The 18,509-nt window shown below is 48.0% G+C and overlaps 1 protein-coding gene across 1 annotated transcript in view; it reads left to right on the forward strand.

Moving 5' to 3' along the window:
* TTC27 (tetratricopeptide repeat domain 27) overlaps positions 1-665 on the forward strand; it is a 1,783,878-nt gene extending 1,783,213 nt beyond the window's left edge. The window contains exon 20 of the mRNA XM_069607906.1: positions 420-665. Within this exon, the coding sequence (XP_069464007.1) occupies positions 420-542 (123 nt within the window). The 3' untranslated portion in view covers positions 543-665. The remainder of the gene's footprint in view (positions 1-419) is intronic.
* The last annotated feature ends 17,844 nt before the right edge of the window (positions 666-18,509 follow it).

Genomic DNA, 18,509 nt, shown 5'->3' on the forward strand with positions numbered 1-18,509 from the left:
CATGGGGAGTCGCTTTATCTGCAGGTGGTTCAAATTGTAAACCTACCCCATTCAAATATGAAAGATGCACCAGCACAGCGTACTGTGCCAGTTACATTTCCTTGCCTCCTCCATTTTACCCATCTTTAATTTCGTCTCAAATAAACACCTGATCCCGCGCATGTAGCGCCTTTTGCTCCAGATGTCGTTCTGCAAATGACGCGCTGTGTAATGCTGCTTCTGAGAGTTGGGCCTGGGCTGTACTACATGTCAGAAATATTAATAATAATGTCTGATAGAGATCATCTACGGGCATATGCCAAACACATAGAGGTGTTACTCTGCGGACTAGTGTTCCTGGAATCTGTAGTGGAGAGGTTATTCACTGTTTGCATCTCCAATAACATTTATAAGATAAAATATTATTTTTTCTCCTGCAGCAACTTTTTACCGACGTTGTAAGTGGGGAGATCTCAGGGGACCTGGCGGATGAAGTCAGAACAATGGACAATATGATCACAGAGCTCCAGGAAATGAGCAACCACTTGAGAAATCAGAACTGAGATGAAGAAGACCTGATTTCCAGGACATCTGCTGCTGGGGAATTATCTGATATGTCCTCTGATTACTGTGCCTATCATGGAAAGACGCCATACACCTTTATAAATATTCATTTTTTTACACAAGCACTTGGGATTTTCGTGTGGTTATTCCTCATGTCTATACACTCCTAAATGTTTTATTTTGTGTGAATTTCTTCAGCATCTATCAGGTGCTATTGCGAGTTTGAGAAATGGAACCGGTCTGAAAATTGCCACGGTAGGTGTGCAGGGTTGTAGGCTGTTTTGCCTTTTAAATCGTACTCGGACTCCCCTCACCCACAATAACTGACTTGCTGCCAAGATCTCCTAGAACCATGCACTACACACACGCATCTCGCACAGACTGCGCCACAGGCCTAGCCATTAGCACATCAACACTAACTGAACCAGGACTAAACTCTCCTCTTTAGTCTCATTACACTCTGCCACATCAGTGGCTAACCAGGCCCAAAGCGCCGCAGTCCATCAGATCTTCGGAACTTCCCCATGAATGAATGACAAACTCGCAGGTTTCTGCGCCAAAGTCCTAGAAAGCAGATTGGCACACAAGAGCCGGTAACTTCCAACCTGCACCCACCCACACCACAGGTTTTGCATCTGTCTCCCGCTTTTGCACTAATGGCTCAGACCCCTGCCCTTTTTTATTCTTAAAGAGCCATGTGCAGTGAGACCACCAGTAATGGAAGAGGGCGCTATAATAGACCACTTAAATTGCATTAGAATGCTGTAAATCTGAAGGCAGTGCACGGGGACAACAATCAATCATTAGGAACTTACCAAAAGACCGTGCACCAAACCATTGCATGGTAGTGGCTAGTGATGCATCACTACATCATCTTGTCCAGTAGCAGTTCATCTTTCGAGCCTTGGGATAGGGTGCCAGGCTTCAGATCTGTCCCTGACGCAATGGGTCCTTTTGCCAGTGGATACCCTTCCAGTCAGAGAGGTTTGTTTTGGATTACGCTTAAAGGTGTTGAGGTTGGCTTTAGGACTCATCAACGCGGGTGGTACCCACTGGTGGGAAACCACAACCGAAAAGGAGCTGGGCAACCCTGACTGGATTTCGCGATCCAGCGGGAGGATGAGCAAAGCTGTAATGGCGGAGTACTTGAATTGGCGAGTTTTGCATGAGCCATTTGGGATTCTGAGTTTATGGAGGCACCGAGAACTGGGGAAGCAAGGTTATAGATCTGTCTACTAAAGAAAGCACATCATTGTGGTATTATTTGGGTTCCATGCTATGTATGCTGTTTAATTCAGATGTTCATTGCCTCCACAGAAAATATAATGGATTTTAAAGGCTATTCGGCACTTTTCATAATATAGAGACCTAAATATGTGAGTAAATTGAAAACATTGACAGAAGTGTGATTTTCCACCCCCAGCATTGCTGAGAACAGTAATAACATTTAAACTATGCAGTCAAACACCAGATAAAGAAATTCGAACTTTTATAAATCTTGGGGTGTGACTTTCTGCAGGCATAGGAGGTTGTGGGGTAGAGTGTTCGAACGAGGGAAGGAACTCAAAACAATTATGATCAAGAAACTGCATCGCTAAAGGAACACCTCCTTCAGGTGTTTCACATACATGCTAAAAACACATTTTTGTAGAGTCAGTTAAAAAAAATACAGATGATGTAAGGAGTGGTAGCTTGTATTTGATTGACATAATCAGTTCGAAGGGGAATAGTACATACGCGTTCTGCTTGGTTGTGTATTAGTATACCAGGGCTATGATCGATGCCATGCACAGATGTCTGTATCTACTACGTTTGTGAACAAGATGATTATTTAAAAACAAAGGGGGGGAACACTCATATGCGATATGTGGCCATCAAGCACACAGATATTTCATTCCACATTTACAGAGGCCCGGTAACGGCAAGCTCTTTTTTTATGCCCCCTGGATAGCAATAGTAAACTCAACACCACAAAGGGGATTCCAGATTGTGGTTTCCGGAATCAAAATGGCTAGAATGTCCCGAGCAACCAACGGTCCGTGTACCTGCAATCCTGTAGGAGGTCACTAAATTGGCAGAAGTTTCTGCATACTTAAAAGTATGGTAGTCGCAATCGCAAAGGATGTTGTTTTTGGAAGCTACTGTGCGGTTTCATAAATTCTTGGTTAAGCTAAGATTGCCGGCCACCTCCAAGGCTGGAATGAACAAGAAAATCCTGAGTTTCTGAGAGGCAATCATTGAGCTGGGCAACACTATACATTTGTTATCTGTCAATAGGACCAAGAGACCCCCACGATGTGAATCTACACTCTACAAATACGCCTGTTCTGTCAAGGTTATGGGAAATCTCCATTTCATGAAAAGCACTTTGCTTAATGTAACATTGAACATTTAGTGGGCACTTTCAAAAATGGCATCTTACAGTACAGTGAATAAACAAAATAACGGAAGCTATGCAACCCACCACCTATGATTGCAAGGTGAGGGTAGACTCTTTCACAAAGTGATGAATTGGTATGAGTAAACTAAACACTGATCTCTTTCTGGAACCCACAGGTCACAGATTTCAATCAAAAAAGATCAGTCAGTCTTTCTTTTTAGGTAGTTGGATAAACAGAGTGCCACTGAATTGGATAATGGAGACGCCTGTTATTTGTGGTGCTACAAAACTGCAATACCTGTGGTAGCAGGTGTATACTAGTAGTATGATCTAAAATGGCTGCCGGTGAGCTGGGACAAATCTTTCTTTCATGTAAGCAGTTGCCAGGGAGTGTAAGTATTCATGGGTCGCATCTGTTCTCTTAAACTTGATCCTTTAGGGGGTGAATAGAGTGTGGGGTTTTCCAGGCTTCTGCCATTTAGTCTGTTTTGTTCAGGTTACAAATCATTCTAAAGGCCACGTTTTGGGTTGCAAGGAGCCTAGAGAGTCGTTTTAAAGGGAGACGTGCATACAATGAATGGCAATAGTTGTCGCTACTGGGTTGTGAAAGGAAAGTCATGATCCAAGGATTGAATTAAACCTTGGATGAGAAGGAGCTCCCTCTTGGGAACGGAGAGCTAATAATACATGGCATGCTGCAAGTCCAACTCCCGCATTAGGTGCACACTCTAACTTGTTCTCTCTTTTCTACAGCCCATTATGCTTTGAGTGTCATCTAGATGTGCTCCAATGCTACTTAATGCACAATTGGAAACAGTGTCACCGTCACAGAGATGCTCAACCCTAAATAATGAAGCTTTCCTAGCATGTTCTTATGTTTACAAGACCTCCATCTTCAATTCAGGAAGAGCAAGGTGGGCTGTATGCAGCTCCAGCGCCCTGACTCAGTGTGCTACTATGATTTGAGACTCGCTGAATAGACGGCTTGCCCCTCCCCGGCCCCCAACCTCCCACCACATGGCTCCAAAGTGGCAGGACACCAGGCCATTTCAAGTCGGCCCAGGGCTTTCCCCAGCTGCTGCCACTGGAGGGCCCTCCATCTGGGAGAATGTATCCTGACCACCATGGGTGTCATTTTAGGGGAGTGGACAAGGGTGTTTGTCCCTCCCCCAACTTTCATGGCACACCATATTGTCCCCCTCATTTGCCAGGGCCCCTTTCCTTTAGATGGCATGCCCCCACCCCAACGTTTAAAGCAAAGTTATTCCACTGCCGGCCACCCATGCCTCAGGCGTCCTGGGTGGCACATGTGCCTTCCTTGCTTTTGTTTTAACAACGCTCTGCTCATGCACGTCTAATAGCAGCTGCCAATCCCATCCCATGTTGGGCTGTTAGTGCTGTACTGAAGGGGCCGGATCACGAAACAGGACGTTTCGGCGCCAGAAGGTTCAGTACTGCTTCTTCACACAGACTCCTTCTTGGCACGCCCTCTTGGCTGTGGCCAAGAGGGGGCAAGGGCCTATCAGCGCTGGGTTCTTTCTGCGCGTGATGCATACAAACTGAGAGATCAGCCGTCAGTATGTGGCTTGCAGCTTTCACATTATTATGAAAGCCTTTCTACATGAAAGCCTTTCTACATGTGTTATATTAAACATAGAAGCAGATAACATAAACATACAAGGGAAAACTTTTAATTTCAGTGGGACCTATGTGGCCTGCAGACGTTTTCAAAAAGGTAGCAAGCGCTCCTCTCCCGAAAGAACACAGCATGATAACCTGTTCTGTGGTGGTTTCCCACTTTGAGAGTTCGCAGCCATCGCTTTTTGCTCACTGTACCTTTCACAGATGGGAAATATTCATTTGCATATCAGTCTTTGTCCCGCCCACATGGGCAGTCAAGCACCGAAATGCTATGGCAATTCCTTTCTGAAAAAGAGCACCAACAACAACCCCATACACGTGTTTCAGCCTTATTGGGCCTCATCAGTGAGGTGAAGCTGTGCCTCTGAGCACAGTGAGCAGGGAGTCCACGTCTGGTTGCCCCCAGGTAACTCAGGGTGACCAACCCCAAGTTCCTTGCATACATTTTTCAAAAAGGTAGCATGTGGCTTGCAGGTTTCACGCAGACCTCTACCGTCAATGCCCAACCTGCTGAGCTTTCTAACCAGTTTCGCAGGAAATGCTATGCTTTTACACTTTAATCATAATCGCAGGTGTATTCTTCTGTACATTGCAAATCGTGGCTTTCTTCGCTGACTTGCTGCTGGTTTAAAGACTCGAGGGAAGTAATCCCGCGGTTTTTTGCAATTCCTTCTCACGATGGAAGTCTCCAGCCGAGACGAGGGCAGCTTTCCCCCTAGGAACAGCGCAGCAGCACCGTAGCGTGTATGCTGGCCATCTGGCGGAAAGGCTTGGGCGTCACTTTCTCTTCTTGACACATGGCCAGGGATTTGAATCCAGAATGCACTCTATCTGTATTAACCACTCACTTTGTTGCAATAACCTTTGCAATAACCTACGAAGGAGAAAAGCTGCCGCATAAAACGGGACCCGCAGGTGCATTGCTTAGTTGGAGGGCGCAGGCACATAAGCAGGGTTGTGGAAATGAAGTGACGAAGTGCCTCCTCTACAAAGGGAAAGGGGGGGCATCCAAATGGCCCGTTCCTTTTGCACTAATGTGTGCAGAGAGGTGTCTCCGGGCAAAGACAATGAGGACCACCAGACTACCGGGCGCCTGGACCCCAAGGAAAGGGCTTGTCAGGTAACACTTACCTGAAAGGGCCACACATGTCCCCACAACAAGAGATCAAAGGACGGCCACCAACTGGACCGTTTGGGGCAACCAGTCTCCCAATTAGCACATGAGGTGTCTCTCTGCCCTCAGTCTAATTTATGCCCATAAGAGAAGGCAAAGGCACCGTCTGCATATTTCTTCCCCAGCATGGCAAAGCAATGGAAGGAAGAGCACACAAAGTGCATGAAAAACACACCGTGCCCGCCCAAAATGGACACGGAAGGTCTCGAATGCCTGGACAAATATCACAGGAATGCATTAAAATTAAAATGGTGTGCCAAGCTCAACGCTGGTGTAAAAGTCGTACGTTTGATGAAAAGGTGGCAGGGATCAGCCTCGAGTTGGCCCTACGATGGAGCAGGGCCCACGCTCACCTGATCCCATGTTTCCCAAAAGCATATCTCACGTTGTTTATTATCAGTTGCATAGTAAGCTTACAGCCTATGTTTTCCCACCATATCTAGTTTCTGGGTTTGTAGTTACATGTGTGTGCTATGTATCCGAGTTAGCTGTCGCGCCACTGTGGGCGCGCCGAAACAGGCACTGTAGCCAAAATGGTGTGTTAAAACGTCTGGCTCTGAAAGGTTCCCACCAAAACAGGGCGCACCAGCCTGCTCACTTTCACAACTGACACGAACGGGGAAGAAAATGGGGATGACAACAGGCGCCTTAACAGCCGGTCAATTATTGTTATAAAACAGTCCTTTTTGTTGGCAGCTCCTTTCGTAGGCATTAATGTTTAGTCACTTGCATAATTGAATCAGCCTACTTAGACCCGAATCTACCCACTCTGCCAAAACACAGCGCAAGTTGTACCAGCATACGCCCTACTTATGCAATTGACCACTGTGCTCACCTGCTGGTGCCTAGCCCACAGCACTCCCTACCTCCCAAAGCCTAACTTACATTGCAGTCACAATTATGCCCGCCTGGCTCATCCTCCTCATGTTCCCTTTTGTTGTCATGCATAATAATACGCCATGCAGCAGAAACAGTTATATACCGATTAGCAATGGATTTGCAAAACTCGGCTGCCTGAGACACCACCCCATCCCTTGTCCCACACCTTTTCTTCCCACCCTGCCACCATTCCACCATAGTGTCCATTCATACCATACCGCCAAAGTCAGCACCACGCCAGACAACCCCCTAACCAACTTTCCTAACACCACCAAATATATCCATACCAATACCAATCCGAACCCCCTCAAGCCTCCAGAATACTGGCCCACAGCCTACCCTAACATCACAACCCGTAACAATAGACTAGGCTCTAGACTTCACACCTCCCCTAGTAAATCACTGGCAACATCTAGGACTAAGGCCATCAACAAGATCACCACTAATGTCACCAACATCACCTCATTAAAAGGGGCTCTACTTAATGTCAGATCCCTTGTGGCTCATCCCACCGAAATCGCTGACATTATCCTCTCAACAGATCTCGACTTCCTTGCCACCACAGAAACCTGGCTACATGATGCAGCAGGTCCCTATCTCACCCTCGCTGTTCCCGACAAATACAATATCCTTAGGGGCCGACAGACCCAATGCTCGTGGAGGAGGTGTAGCTATTATATTTAAATCCTCACTTGACATTAGATCTATTACCTCCCTTCCACTAAAATCATGCGAGCACCTCACCATTAAAATACAAACCACCCTGAAGAGTACTATCACTTTGGAACTAATATATAGACCCCCAGGCACTACAGGTACCTTCGAGGAAGACATCACCTCTCTCTTAACCGAGAACTCCAAACCTCACTCACAGAACATCATCCTAGGTGATTTCAACCTTTGTTACAACAACCCCAATGACACCCCTGCGTCCTCCTTTGCTAATGCCCTTTCTGAACATGACTTTACTCAACTCATTACTCTACCTACCCATCAGAAAGGCAGAACCATCGATTGGCTCGCCGCCCACAATTGCAATATCACCTGCAAAGCCCCCCCAACGTCTCCTATGGACTGACCATCTCATTTTATTTGACATTAGCATCAACAACCAGAACCCCAAGCAGTGCCCCCCCCCCACACCAGCCTGCCTGACCAGAAACAAGCACAACATCACTGCAGAAACCCTTACACCACTGGTTCTCTCCATACTAAATATGCTCCCTGCCACCACTGACCTTAACCTACTAGTCAGCACCTACAATGACGCCATGACCAAAGCCATTGACGCTGTTGCCCCTTTAAAGTTACGCAAAGGCAAACCTAGAGCTCATCTGAACTCCTGGTACACACCTGAACTCAAATCACTTAGAAATAGGAAAGCCAAGATGGAAACCCTATGGAAAACAACTCCATCAGCTGAAAATAAATCCAATCTCTCGACCATTTCCTCCCTTTACAAAAAGGAGATAATCCGCACCAAGAAGGAATCTTACAATGTCAGAATAAATAACGCAGCATCCTGCACTAAAGAACTCTTCACCATCCTAAAGGAGTTAGAAAATCCTAACCCTCCGACTGATACGTCTGTGAAAGACAAACCTTGGTGCACAAGTATCCAAAATGCCCTTGCTAATAAAATTACCGGCCTCCAAATGAAAATTGAGGCCAAGCGTCTCCAACTCTCCAACAGTAACCCCTTCACTCCGAGCATACCTACCACCACTAACATCACCACTGGTTTCACCTTCAAAAAGGTAACCATACCAGAAGTCCAAAAAATCATAACATCCCTCAAACCGTCAAATTGCAAAGGAGACAGCTGCCCCGCCCAGATCATCAAAGATGCATCAAGAGACCTATCCCCCTTCATTTCCAAACTAATCAATCTATCCTTCTCCACCTACTCAGTACCCAATAACCTGAAACTATCATGGGTTCTCCCTCTTCTAAAAAAACAATCTCTAGATCCAGCCATTCCCACTAATTACAGACCCATCACTACGATTCCATTCTTGCTAAAAATCCTTGATAGTTGCCTACCTGCAAATTCAGGATTACTTAGAGACCAACCAACTGTTAGGTTTGCGTCAATCTGGCTTTCGACCTCAACATGGAACAGAAACCGCCCTTGTTGACCTCAAAAGTCAGATTGATGACATTAAAGACAAAGGCAAGGCTGCCATCCTACTCCTACTAGACCTCTCAGGATCCTTCGACTTGGTCGACCACAAAATACTCTGCAACCACCTCTCCTCCGCTGCCCACTTCTCCTCCTCTGCTGTCATGTGGATACAGTCCTTCTTGACCAACAAAACCATGAGGGTTTTTTAATCTGTGGCAGCAGCAGACCCCATCCTAATCACCTGCGGCGTCCCACAAGGATCTTGTGTTTCCCCCTCCCTCTACAAGATCTTTTCAAAGCCTCTTTGACAAACTGGACAGTCTGGGTGTCACCTACACCAATTACGCGAATGACACCCAGATACTCCTCACCATCTCTGGTAACTACAGTGTTGACGTCATTAGGATCAACAAAATCTTCTCCATCATTTAGGCATGGATGGCCACACATGGCCTCTGCTTGAATGATGAGAAGACTGAACTTCTCCTTGTCGGCTCACCTAATAACTTACAGAAACTTAGCCCGGACTACACTAACATCATTATCGATGGCAACACTACCACCATAGCTAAAAATGTGAAAACCCTTGGCTTTTATCTCAACGCCAATATTAACCTCAATAAACAAGTACATTTGACCGCTTCAGCCACCGCCTACATGGGGAAACTAATTAGAGCCTGTAGACCTTTCTTATCCACCAGTAGCTGCCTCACGCTAGCTAGGGCTCTCATACAATCCAAGTTAGACTATTGCAACAGCCTTTACCTAGGTGCCAACCAATCTATCATCAATAAACTACAGGTTCTCCAAAATAATGCGCTACGAGCAGCATTAAACATCTCTAGACGTGAACACATCTCTGCCACTAGAATCTCATGCAAATGGCTCTCCATTCAACAAAAACTGACCTAAAAACCCTGTGCCTTACCTACAAAGCCTTAAACCACCTAGCCCCTTCCTACCTCACGAGCAAATTCACCATGAAGCAAGCCACCAGAATTACCAGATCCTCCAATACTCTATGCCTCACAGTGCCCAGATTCACCTCTATAAGAGCCGGCGGCTTGAGTTTCACGATCCTCGCCTCCCAACTTTGGAACACCCTGTCTCTGAACATCAAACTGACTAAATACTTCCAACTATTTAGGAAACTTGTCATTGGATGGTTGCTGAAAAAAGCCAACCTTAGCTTGATTCAGTCCATTACAAATTGTATATATTGTACATGCATAAATGCCGCAACTGTATGCCATGCCTAATTACCTCTGACTGTATATACTGTACATACTTTATAAATGTATCATTGCAAATTTTTATCTACTGTGCCTTGTAACCTTAAGCGCCCTTTTACTCCCTGGTCTGGAGCGCTATATAAATAAAATAAACAAACAAACTTGTCAGTGATGGGACATTTCCATATGAATGACTCCCACCCACCCTCCCCCGACCCCTCCACTAAACCTACCAACACTGTGTCTGCTGCCAAGAAAATTAATGAGTATTACAAAAATTCTCCCTTTTAAAATATTAATTTATGTCCATGATGTTTGCTACCTTGACGTGCAAGACACAAGTTTGGTTTTATGTGGTTGGTAGAATGTTGTTAACATTATACTAACAAGAAACTGGATGTTTGTGGGTAACTATCTCTATACCGTGGTGACCTTACTACACAATTTCTTTTAATGTGTGTCTTAAAGTGTAGGACATTGTTAGACTTGCTTTTTTTGTATTCTGCGACCTGTAGTTTTTCATTCAGGATTTGCCAGTAAAACCACAATTATAGCCTTGTGGTTTAACATGCTTCTATAACGATTTACATATTGTCAGGTTTTTCTTATCTGTTTGATTTGTGTATTTTGTAAGTAATCGCTATAAGAACTTGAAAGCCAAGACATGAGTATCTGTATCAAGTAAGACTTAAAAGGCATAAGCCCAAGTGCTTAAATTGCAGAGTGGGTTGAAATCCTGGCTTCACTTCACTGCTTAACTGAAGTGTGCACTCCGTGGCCAATACTGTAATATCAATGTGACTTAACTGCAAACATTGGAGTAATTAAGTTCACATTACTTCGGTGGTGGGGGTTGAATAATAAGTTTATGGACGAAAATGCCCCTGAGACCATCAACTAGAATTTCATTATTTTTGCAATCTCTCCCCTCTGTCCCATAAGACTTGATTTGACAGGCAGAAACATAGTACCCTGTTGCTGCCATTCACTGACGTTGCTTGGGCCATCCAGAGTAATGCCCCACAGGTGAATGAGTGAAACTCTTTGATATGCCCTGTTATGTTATGTTACGTTATTTAGTCGTGCCTTGCAGCCTTTCTGGTGTTTTCACAGTTTCTTGGAGCTTCATGACCTCCAATAAGTGGTGTCTGGGGCTTATATGATCTATTTATGCAAATATTCTTTCTCCAACTCTTATGCCTTATTAAGCCATATTAAAGGATGTTGGGCTAAGTAATGCTACATCAGATGGCACTATGCCATTGAACAAATTCAGGTCCCACCGTTTCTATTAATTTACCCGGGACCTCACATCTGGATGTCCACTGACACCTCAAAGACACTCCAACTGGCAGTGTCATTCAATCTTATATGGGATTATGGTAAAATGAACATGACATGAACCAGCAACTGAAAAAAACAACATTTGAAACGTTAGTCTAGCCACAACCCAGGTCTCTGTACAGTTGGTCCCTGGCAGAAGGCATAGCAAAGAATCCAGGGGTAGCCCTTTCCTCTAAAAATTCTCAGCTCTCCCTAAGTGTTACAGATGATTGTCTGATGCACAAATGCTATGTCCATGATGAAGACCTTTGTCAAGTGATGACTACAAGCCGATATGAGTATTTCACAAAGGCTCTTCTGTAGGTGTATATGTCTTGAAGGTACTAAGTTGTTTTTACCAGTTATGGGAGAGCTCATGTTTTCCAATGTAAGGTGTAAAATAAGTGTTTCCCTTTAAAGGTCATAGCAAAAAAAAGAAGTATGTTTACAAATGGTTGTTTGTGAGAATGTGATTGCCTACATATGCGTTGAGAAACCTGAGGGTATTCTCCGGAATAGACATCGAGAATCCTTTATTCGTGTGGCCAGGGAAGGATGGCGGTCTTAGATCGCAACCCTGGGGTGGACGAGTGAGGGAGGATCACCTGGGTAGGGGAGCCTGGGGTTATGCTCAGGGAAATGCCCCAGGTGAGACGCAGGATTTATTGGCTGCTCTACGTCTACCTCCCTTCTGCCCAATAAATCTCAATGACCAGAACCCAACAACCCAAACTCCAGTAGGAAACGACATCTCCCAGAATCCCTTCTTTTCTGTTTTCTACCTCAATACTCCCAGTCATTACTTTCCATGTCCCTCTGATAATTCCCAAACACCCAGTCTATCTTGACAAAACACTACCATTCCCACAATCCCCTCTGCCCATTTCACGATCCCGGCTATTCCCGTTTGCTTCACAAAGCCTACCAATTCCATCCCTCTTATTATTTTCCGAACTCCCAGTCGAATGTAACCAACAGTTACAGATCCCACAAATACTCCTACTCATTTCCCAAACCATACAAAACCTACCCTTCTAAGATCACCACAAGCCCTAGAACGAGGGTTATAATTCTGTACAACACTTCTTCCAGTGGTCGAAGTGGGCGGGAGCGGTGCTCCTCTACTTCTTTTGATTAAGTTTTACTGTTCCTATACTTTTATTTTAAAAAGAAAGTGTGGGGAGAGGTTGGAACTTGCACTTTCAGTGTACTGCAAAGGACGTTTCCTTAAAGAGCAGGCACATGTGTTTTGGGGTTTTTATTGTGCATGGGAGGGGGCGCAGCGATGGGGTCTGTGGGGAGCGGTGCAGGCCAGTAGGGAACATAGTTCCACTACGTCTCGCACACTTCGACCACTGACTGCTTCCCTATCCTACCCCATAGGACATTCCGACACTCTAGCCCCACCCCCTCCCTGCCCACCCCTTTTTCGACACAAACACTTTTCTACACCACGAAAAGCAATGGACTAATACCAAAGTTGTTTACCGGACATGTCCCAACCCAAGGGCCAGGCAGACTCTGGTTATTAACCCGAATCCCACACACCTGACAATCCTTTCCTTTCCCCACCGGGATAAAAGAGTGAAAGCACAATGCGAGCAAGAGAAAGGCAGACCGCACGACAAGACAGCTAACAACACAGCAATTCAAGAGGAGGAGAAAGGCGGCGAGAACTGAAGAGACGACAAGGAGAGAAGTGACCTTGCCCTTTCCGACCCAGTCACCCGAAGCCTCCCTGAAAGGAATTGAGAGACCACAAAAAAAAAAATATACAGTCTTGCAGCAGATGTCAATGGTACACAGGGCATGCGTACACCGATAAGCAAGACAGAGAAAGACACCTGCTACCTTGGTACTGTCGTTAAGAAGCAAAGCGGTTCATCACAGCCGGTGAGTCGAGGGGAGAGCCGGTAACAAACTGAGCTGTGTTGAATGAAAGTGGCAAGTGGCACAAGAAGGGAAGTTCAAAGAACTGTTAAACTTTAAGAGAAAACCAGAGGAAGAGGGGTCCAGCATCACTTGGGTGCTAACTCGAGAGACTGTGGTTGATTTCCATATATGTTGAAACTACAGATACCAGAAGGATGTAGGAGAGCCACAAATAGAGGTCAAAGTGGTCATACAGGAGTCTTGCAAAATCCCCTGTACAGTCGAAGGTCTTTTTTTACTGAAAAGTAATTGAGAAAGCTACGGGAAGTGAATCCCGCTTAGAGAGAAGAAGAGAACTTTGTATGGTTGGCAAGAGTGACCCTGACTGAGGGAGGCCGATGCAGATGAAAACGGGTGAAGTCTAAAGTCCCCATAAACAGTATGTTGACAGCAGTGAACCTGACGGAGGGATGTACAAAGGAAGCGGTTTAAAACAACATTAAGACTCGTGAATGTTGAGAAAGCCATAGTGAACCTGGCAGAGGGAGGGTAAGATTCAAGAGGGGTCTGTGCCTGGAAGAGGGGGACCCAGGGGTGAAGAAGCCTCACCCTAAGTACGATTGGGAACAAACTTTCTTTTATTATTTGTGTGAAATTATCAGGCCCTCGAGGGCAAGAGACTTTTGAAAGTAGAGAGACTTGGCCATCAAGGCTCCTGATAACCAAGAAGCTCACACCCAACGACGCATAAAAAGAACAAAAGTGAACCCAGCAGAGGGGTCTCCAATGAGCATCGTTTAAAATTACACTAAGGCATGTGAAATTCCACAGGTGATCTGTGTTTCGGTTGAAAAGCCAGTGTGAACCCGACGTAGGGAGGCTAATCTTTGAGATTGTTCTGATCCCAGCAGTGGGGGAACCAGGTGTGAAAAGCCATCACCCAAAGAGCCAAAAGAAGGAACCTTTTGTTTGTATTTGTTATTTTGAGTACATCAGGGTCCTTGAAGGCAAGAGACTTTCAAGAGAAAAAAGGCTTGGCCATCGAGGCTCCTGAGAGTCGAGAACAGAACTATTGTCTCGTGCCGGGAAAGCTTGAATGTGTGCTGGGCTCAAAGGCCCCACTTTATCCCATGCTCAAAATGTGGGGAAGGGAGAACCCAGGCTACTGCATCCTGACATTATTTGTGAACACTTCTTTCTTTCTTCTGAATCCTATCCCACACTCTTTTTGTATTAGTTGTAAGGTTTAGCAATAGGTTTTTTAGTTAGCTTAAAAAACTCAAACAGAAATGGATCTTCGACTTAGACACAGTTAGATCCGGTTTAAACATCTCAATAGAGTGGAATTTATCCATCCATTAGCCAGCAAAGTAGTTGATGATGATCCATGTTACATTAGGTTGCAGGTAACATTAGGTATTATTGGACACAAAAATGTATTGAAACACAGGGTGCCAATAATGGTTGACATCACAAAGCCCTTGTCCCTCCTGTACCCCCTCGCTTACATCTAGGGTTAAATGCCATTGCCTGGGGGGCGCTGTTGAGCGCCGAGCAAGATGGCCGCCTGAGTCTCGAGCTCCGGAGCCGGCAGATCTCGGAATCCTGAACGGCACGTTTGAAAACAGGATAGCCGTTCCCGGTTCGTGCGCTTCTGAAGCGCCCACCCCGGGGACCCAGCGGACCGAATCCCGGCGAAAATCGGACCCCCGAACCGTGATTTCTGGACGCCGCTGCATCATCCCCCTCGGCTGGCTGTGGCTCTCCCGCGCAAGACTCGCCCTCGGGTAGAGCGGACGGGCTCCCCCGGGGCCGGCGTTAAACCCCCCGCCCCCCTCGCCTCGACGGGTGTGAGCTGCCAGGCGACATCTCTCCTCCGTCTGATCCTGAGGTGTAGCCGGGGGCGGCTGGGACACTCCTTCGGTCCGCGCGCCGTGGGCCTGATCAGGCGCCCGCGGCCTGGTGCACGCCGGAGCTGCTCGGGGCCCTCTCCGCGACGGCGTGCCGCGAGGTGCGGCGGATCCCTGTGCCAGGTACGTGTCCCGGGGGGGACCTCTGCGGACTTGCCCTGAGCTGTGGCTTCGCCTAACCTCCCTCATACACCGAGGACTGGTTGCTACCAGCCCCATCTGCCGCCAGCCCGGCCTACACTGATCCCGGTCCCCTCCCCGGAGCCTACCTCATCCTCCCGCTCCGCCGGTCGCCGTGTGCTGCGGGCGTCTCCCTCCGGAGTGTCCTTCGGGGGGGGGCCGTTGTGAACTTGCTGGCACTACACCGCCTGGACCTTTCAACCGACCGGCGGCCTGATCTGCTTCACGGGGCCGCGGCCTCCACCGCCTGGGTGTTGTGCCGGGAGGCACCCCCCCCGCCCCTCATTGCTCTCTTCTACCCGCACCTGAGCCCAGGCCCACATTTTGCACGCTGGATGCCTCTGCCCCCAACTCTGCGATCTATTGCCCCCAAGGGCTCCTCACATCTCTCCTCTCGCCTCTCTGGTTTGCCTGAACCCTCCTAGCCCGTGCTGGTGGCCACGGATTGTATCTGAGGAGTCGGCGGACTTTGCCGGGGCTGGTGGTCGTGTCCCCGGTAATATCTGCGTGGCGTGCTGAATCGGCTCTGGTGGGGCTTGCGGGTCCCTCAATCTCCTTTGGTTGCCACAGTTCCTCTCAGTCCACAGAGGGGACACATACCTGCCTCCTGCGACAGTGTGGTGCTGAGGACAATCCCTGTGTGTTGGCTCCCCCACAAACCCCACATCTATACGGCTCCTCGGCCACGTCTTCACCTGCTTCACTCTACGTCGAGCGCCATATTCCACGCCCTACCTTGGGCGACACAGAGCCTGGGCCTCCCCCTCTCCCCACTGGACATACAACACCATCAGGATGACCAAGGGAGGGGCGAGGAAACAGAGCTCTATCAACATGTTTGCTAAGGCTGCATCGAGATCGTCAGGAGAAACCAGCGAACAAACCCCAGCCGCACCTCCATCGGATGCAGTGCCGGAACCCCAAAATATGATGGACTTCATTCGCGAGGGCTTCACCGCACTTCACTCGAAATTGGATGACATGAATGGTACTATATCTTCTATTAAGGCCCATATCGTGCGGACTGACAGTAGAGTGTCAGAAGTTGAGACACGTGTCGGTTCCGCCGAGGACGCACTGGGGGCCCTGCGCTCCGAGGTCACCGCTCTCTCCAACCGAGTCCTTGAGGTTGAGAAGAAGAACGAGGACTTGGAGTCTCGCTCAAGGCGCAACAACCTCCGCATCATCGGGGTTCCCGAGAATGAAGTGCACGGACCGATGGAGGACTTTGTCGAGCGCACACTGGTTTCACTCTTGGACTCTCCAAAGCTCTCCCCACACTTCGCTATTGAGCGGGCACACAGAGCCCTGACGGCTAAGCCCAGACCTGGGGCTCCGCCCCGGCCCATCATAGCCCGAGTGCTGAATTACCGTGACCGGGATGCCCTCCTCAGGGCGGCCAGACTCAAAGGGGAGCTACTACTGGATGGTGCTAGAATTCATCTCTATCCGGACTTCTCCACAGCTGTCCAACGCGAACGCAAGACCTTTCAGGCTGTGAAGCGCAGACTGCAGATCCACTCAGTCAAATACGCCATGCTCTACCCGGCCAAGCTCCGCATAGAGCATGCCAATCAGGTGTTCTTTTTCACGATCCCGGAGGAGGCTTCCAAGTTCATGGACGAACATTTCCCTGGCTGAACTCTCCCCTCTTCTCACTAGTCTGCATTTTTCCTCATGTCCCGACTGGGAGAGACCGCGCAAGGTCGCCTCCTACATCGGGGTCACTTGATCCTTCACTGCGTAATTTTTCTTGTTGTGTTCATTCTCACAAATGTGTGCCTTATCTTCATGTGCCAGTATCCTGTCCAACTCATGTGTTCAGATCCACTGTGGGCACACCTTATTTCATCCGATCTGCCGATGCCCCGACTACGGTGGCCAGTCCGGCCCTCAAGCCCCCCGGCGTTGATGCCTTTGGTTTGGTTCTGGTTTAGGGGGGTTGGGATTGTCATCCCTCTGTTTGGGGGGGGGATGTGGGCGGGGGTGGGATATGTTGGGGTTTCTATTGTTAAAAAGCTGGCGCTGGCAGCGACGGCAGGCCGTGAGGTGGTGCTCTGGGCTTGGTGCGGCAAGACTATGTATTTGTCCCATTGGGTGCTGTCACTCGTTCTCCTTCGATCACTACCATGTCTGCGACCAAGAGTGACCTGACCTTTATGAGTTGGAACGTGCGGGGGCTGGGTAATTACAAAAAAATGAGACAGCTCCAACTGCAGACCGAGCGCCATGACGCCAAGATCTTGTTTCTGCAAGAGACACATGCCCGTGTGGAACAGTGCATGCGGTTTGCCAAAACTTGGGGTCCTCATCGATATTTCACCGATTTCTCCACCCAAAGCCGAGGGGTCATGACCCTTATTCACAAAAGCCTTCAGTTCTCTCTTATTTCTTCACAAATAGACCCTCAAGGCAGATATGTTCTGCTCCATGCTACGCTTCAACACAGGGAGGTGGTCCTGATGAACATTTATGGCCCTAACATAGACGACCCAGACTTTTATGTGCACGTCACGTCCCTCCTCGAAGGCTTCCCCCTAGTTCCCATCCTTTGGGGAGGCGACTTCAACACGATTTTTGACGTGGCCCTGGACAGATCTGGTTCCAGGCCCCGTCTACTCTCTAGAGCAGCCTATGCTGCACTATCATTCCTGCCCCGTCTCTCCATGGTGGACGCATGGAGATTTTTTTACCCGGCCTCCCGTGTGTTCTCATTTTACTCCTCGGTTCACGACTCCTATTCCCGCATTGACAGATGGGTGATCTCCAATGCATTGGTCAAAAGCGTTACGCAACTAATGATCCTCCCCAGAACCCTTTCTGACCACTCGCCAGTTACTATAACTATTGGCTGGGGTCCCGATCCTGGCCGGCCACGCTGCTGGAGGCTGAAACCCCTGTCCCTATCGGACCCGGAGTTCTGCTCGGAACTCGAACGGTCGATTGAAGAGTTCTTTGAGGTTAACACGGGTTCTGTCCCGACCCAGGCCACTCTGTGGGAGTCATTCAAGGCATATATCAGAGGGATTGCGCTATCCAAGGAGAATGGGGTCCTGAAGTCAATCCGAAGGGATCTCGCTGCTAGCGAATCCAGACTATCTTCCCTGGAAGCCGTGTGCTCCCTTCACCCTACCTCGAGCGGCCTGGCTGACATGGGGTCGGAACTGGACACGTTTCGGTCCCTCACGGATCGTGAACAAAGATTTCTGGATAACCCTGGCATGGCGCGGAGATACGGGGAGGGAGAGCG

The sequence above is a fragment of the Ambystoma mexicanum genome, chromosome 4q (genome assembly GCF_040938575.1).
Source record: "Ambystoma mexicanum isolate Mex_15411 chromosome 4q, UKY_AmexF1_1, whole genome shotgun sequence".
Classification (NCBI taxonomy): Eukaryota; Metazoa; Chordata; class Amphibia; order Caudata; family Ambystomatidae; genus Ambystoma; species Ambystoma mexicanum.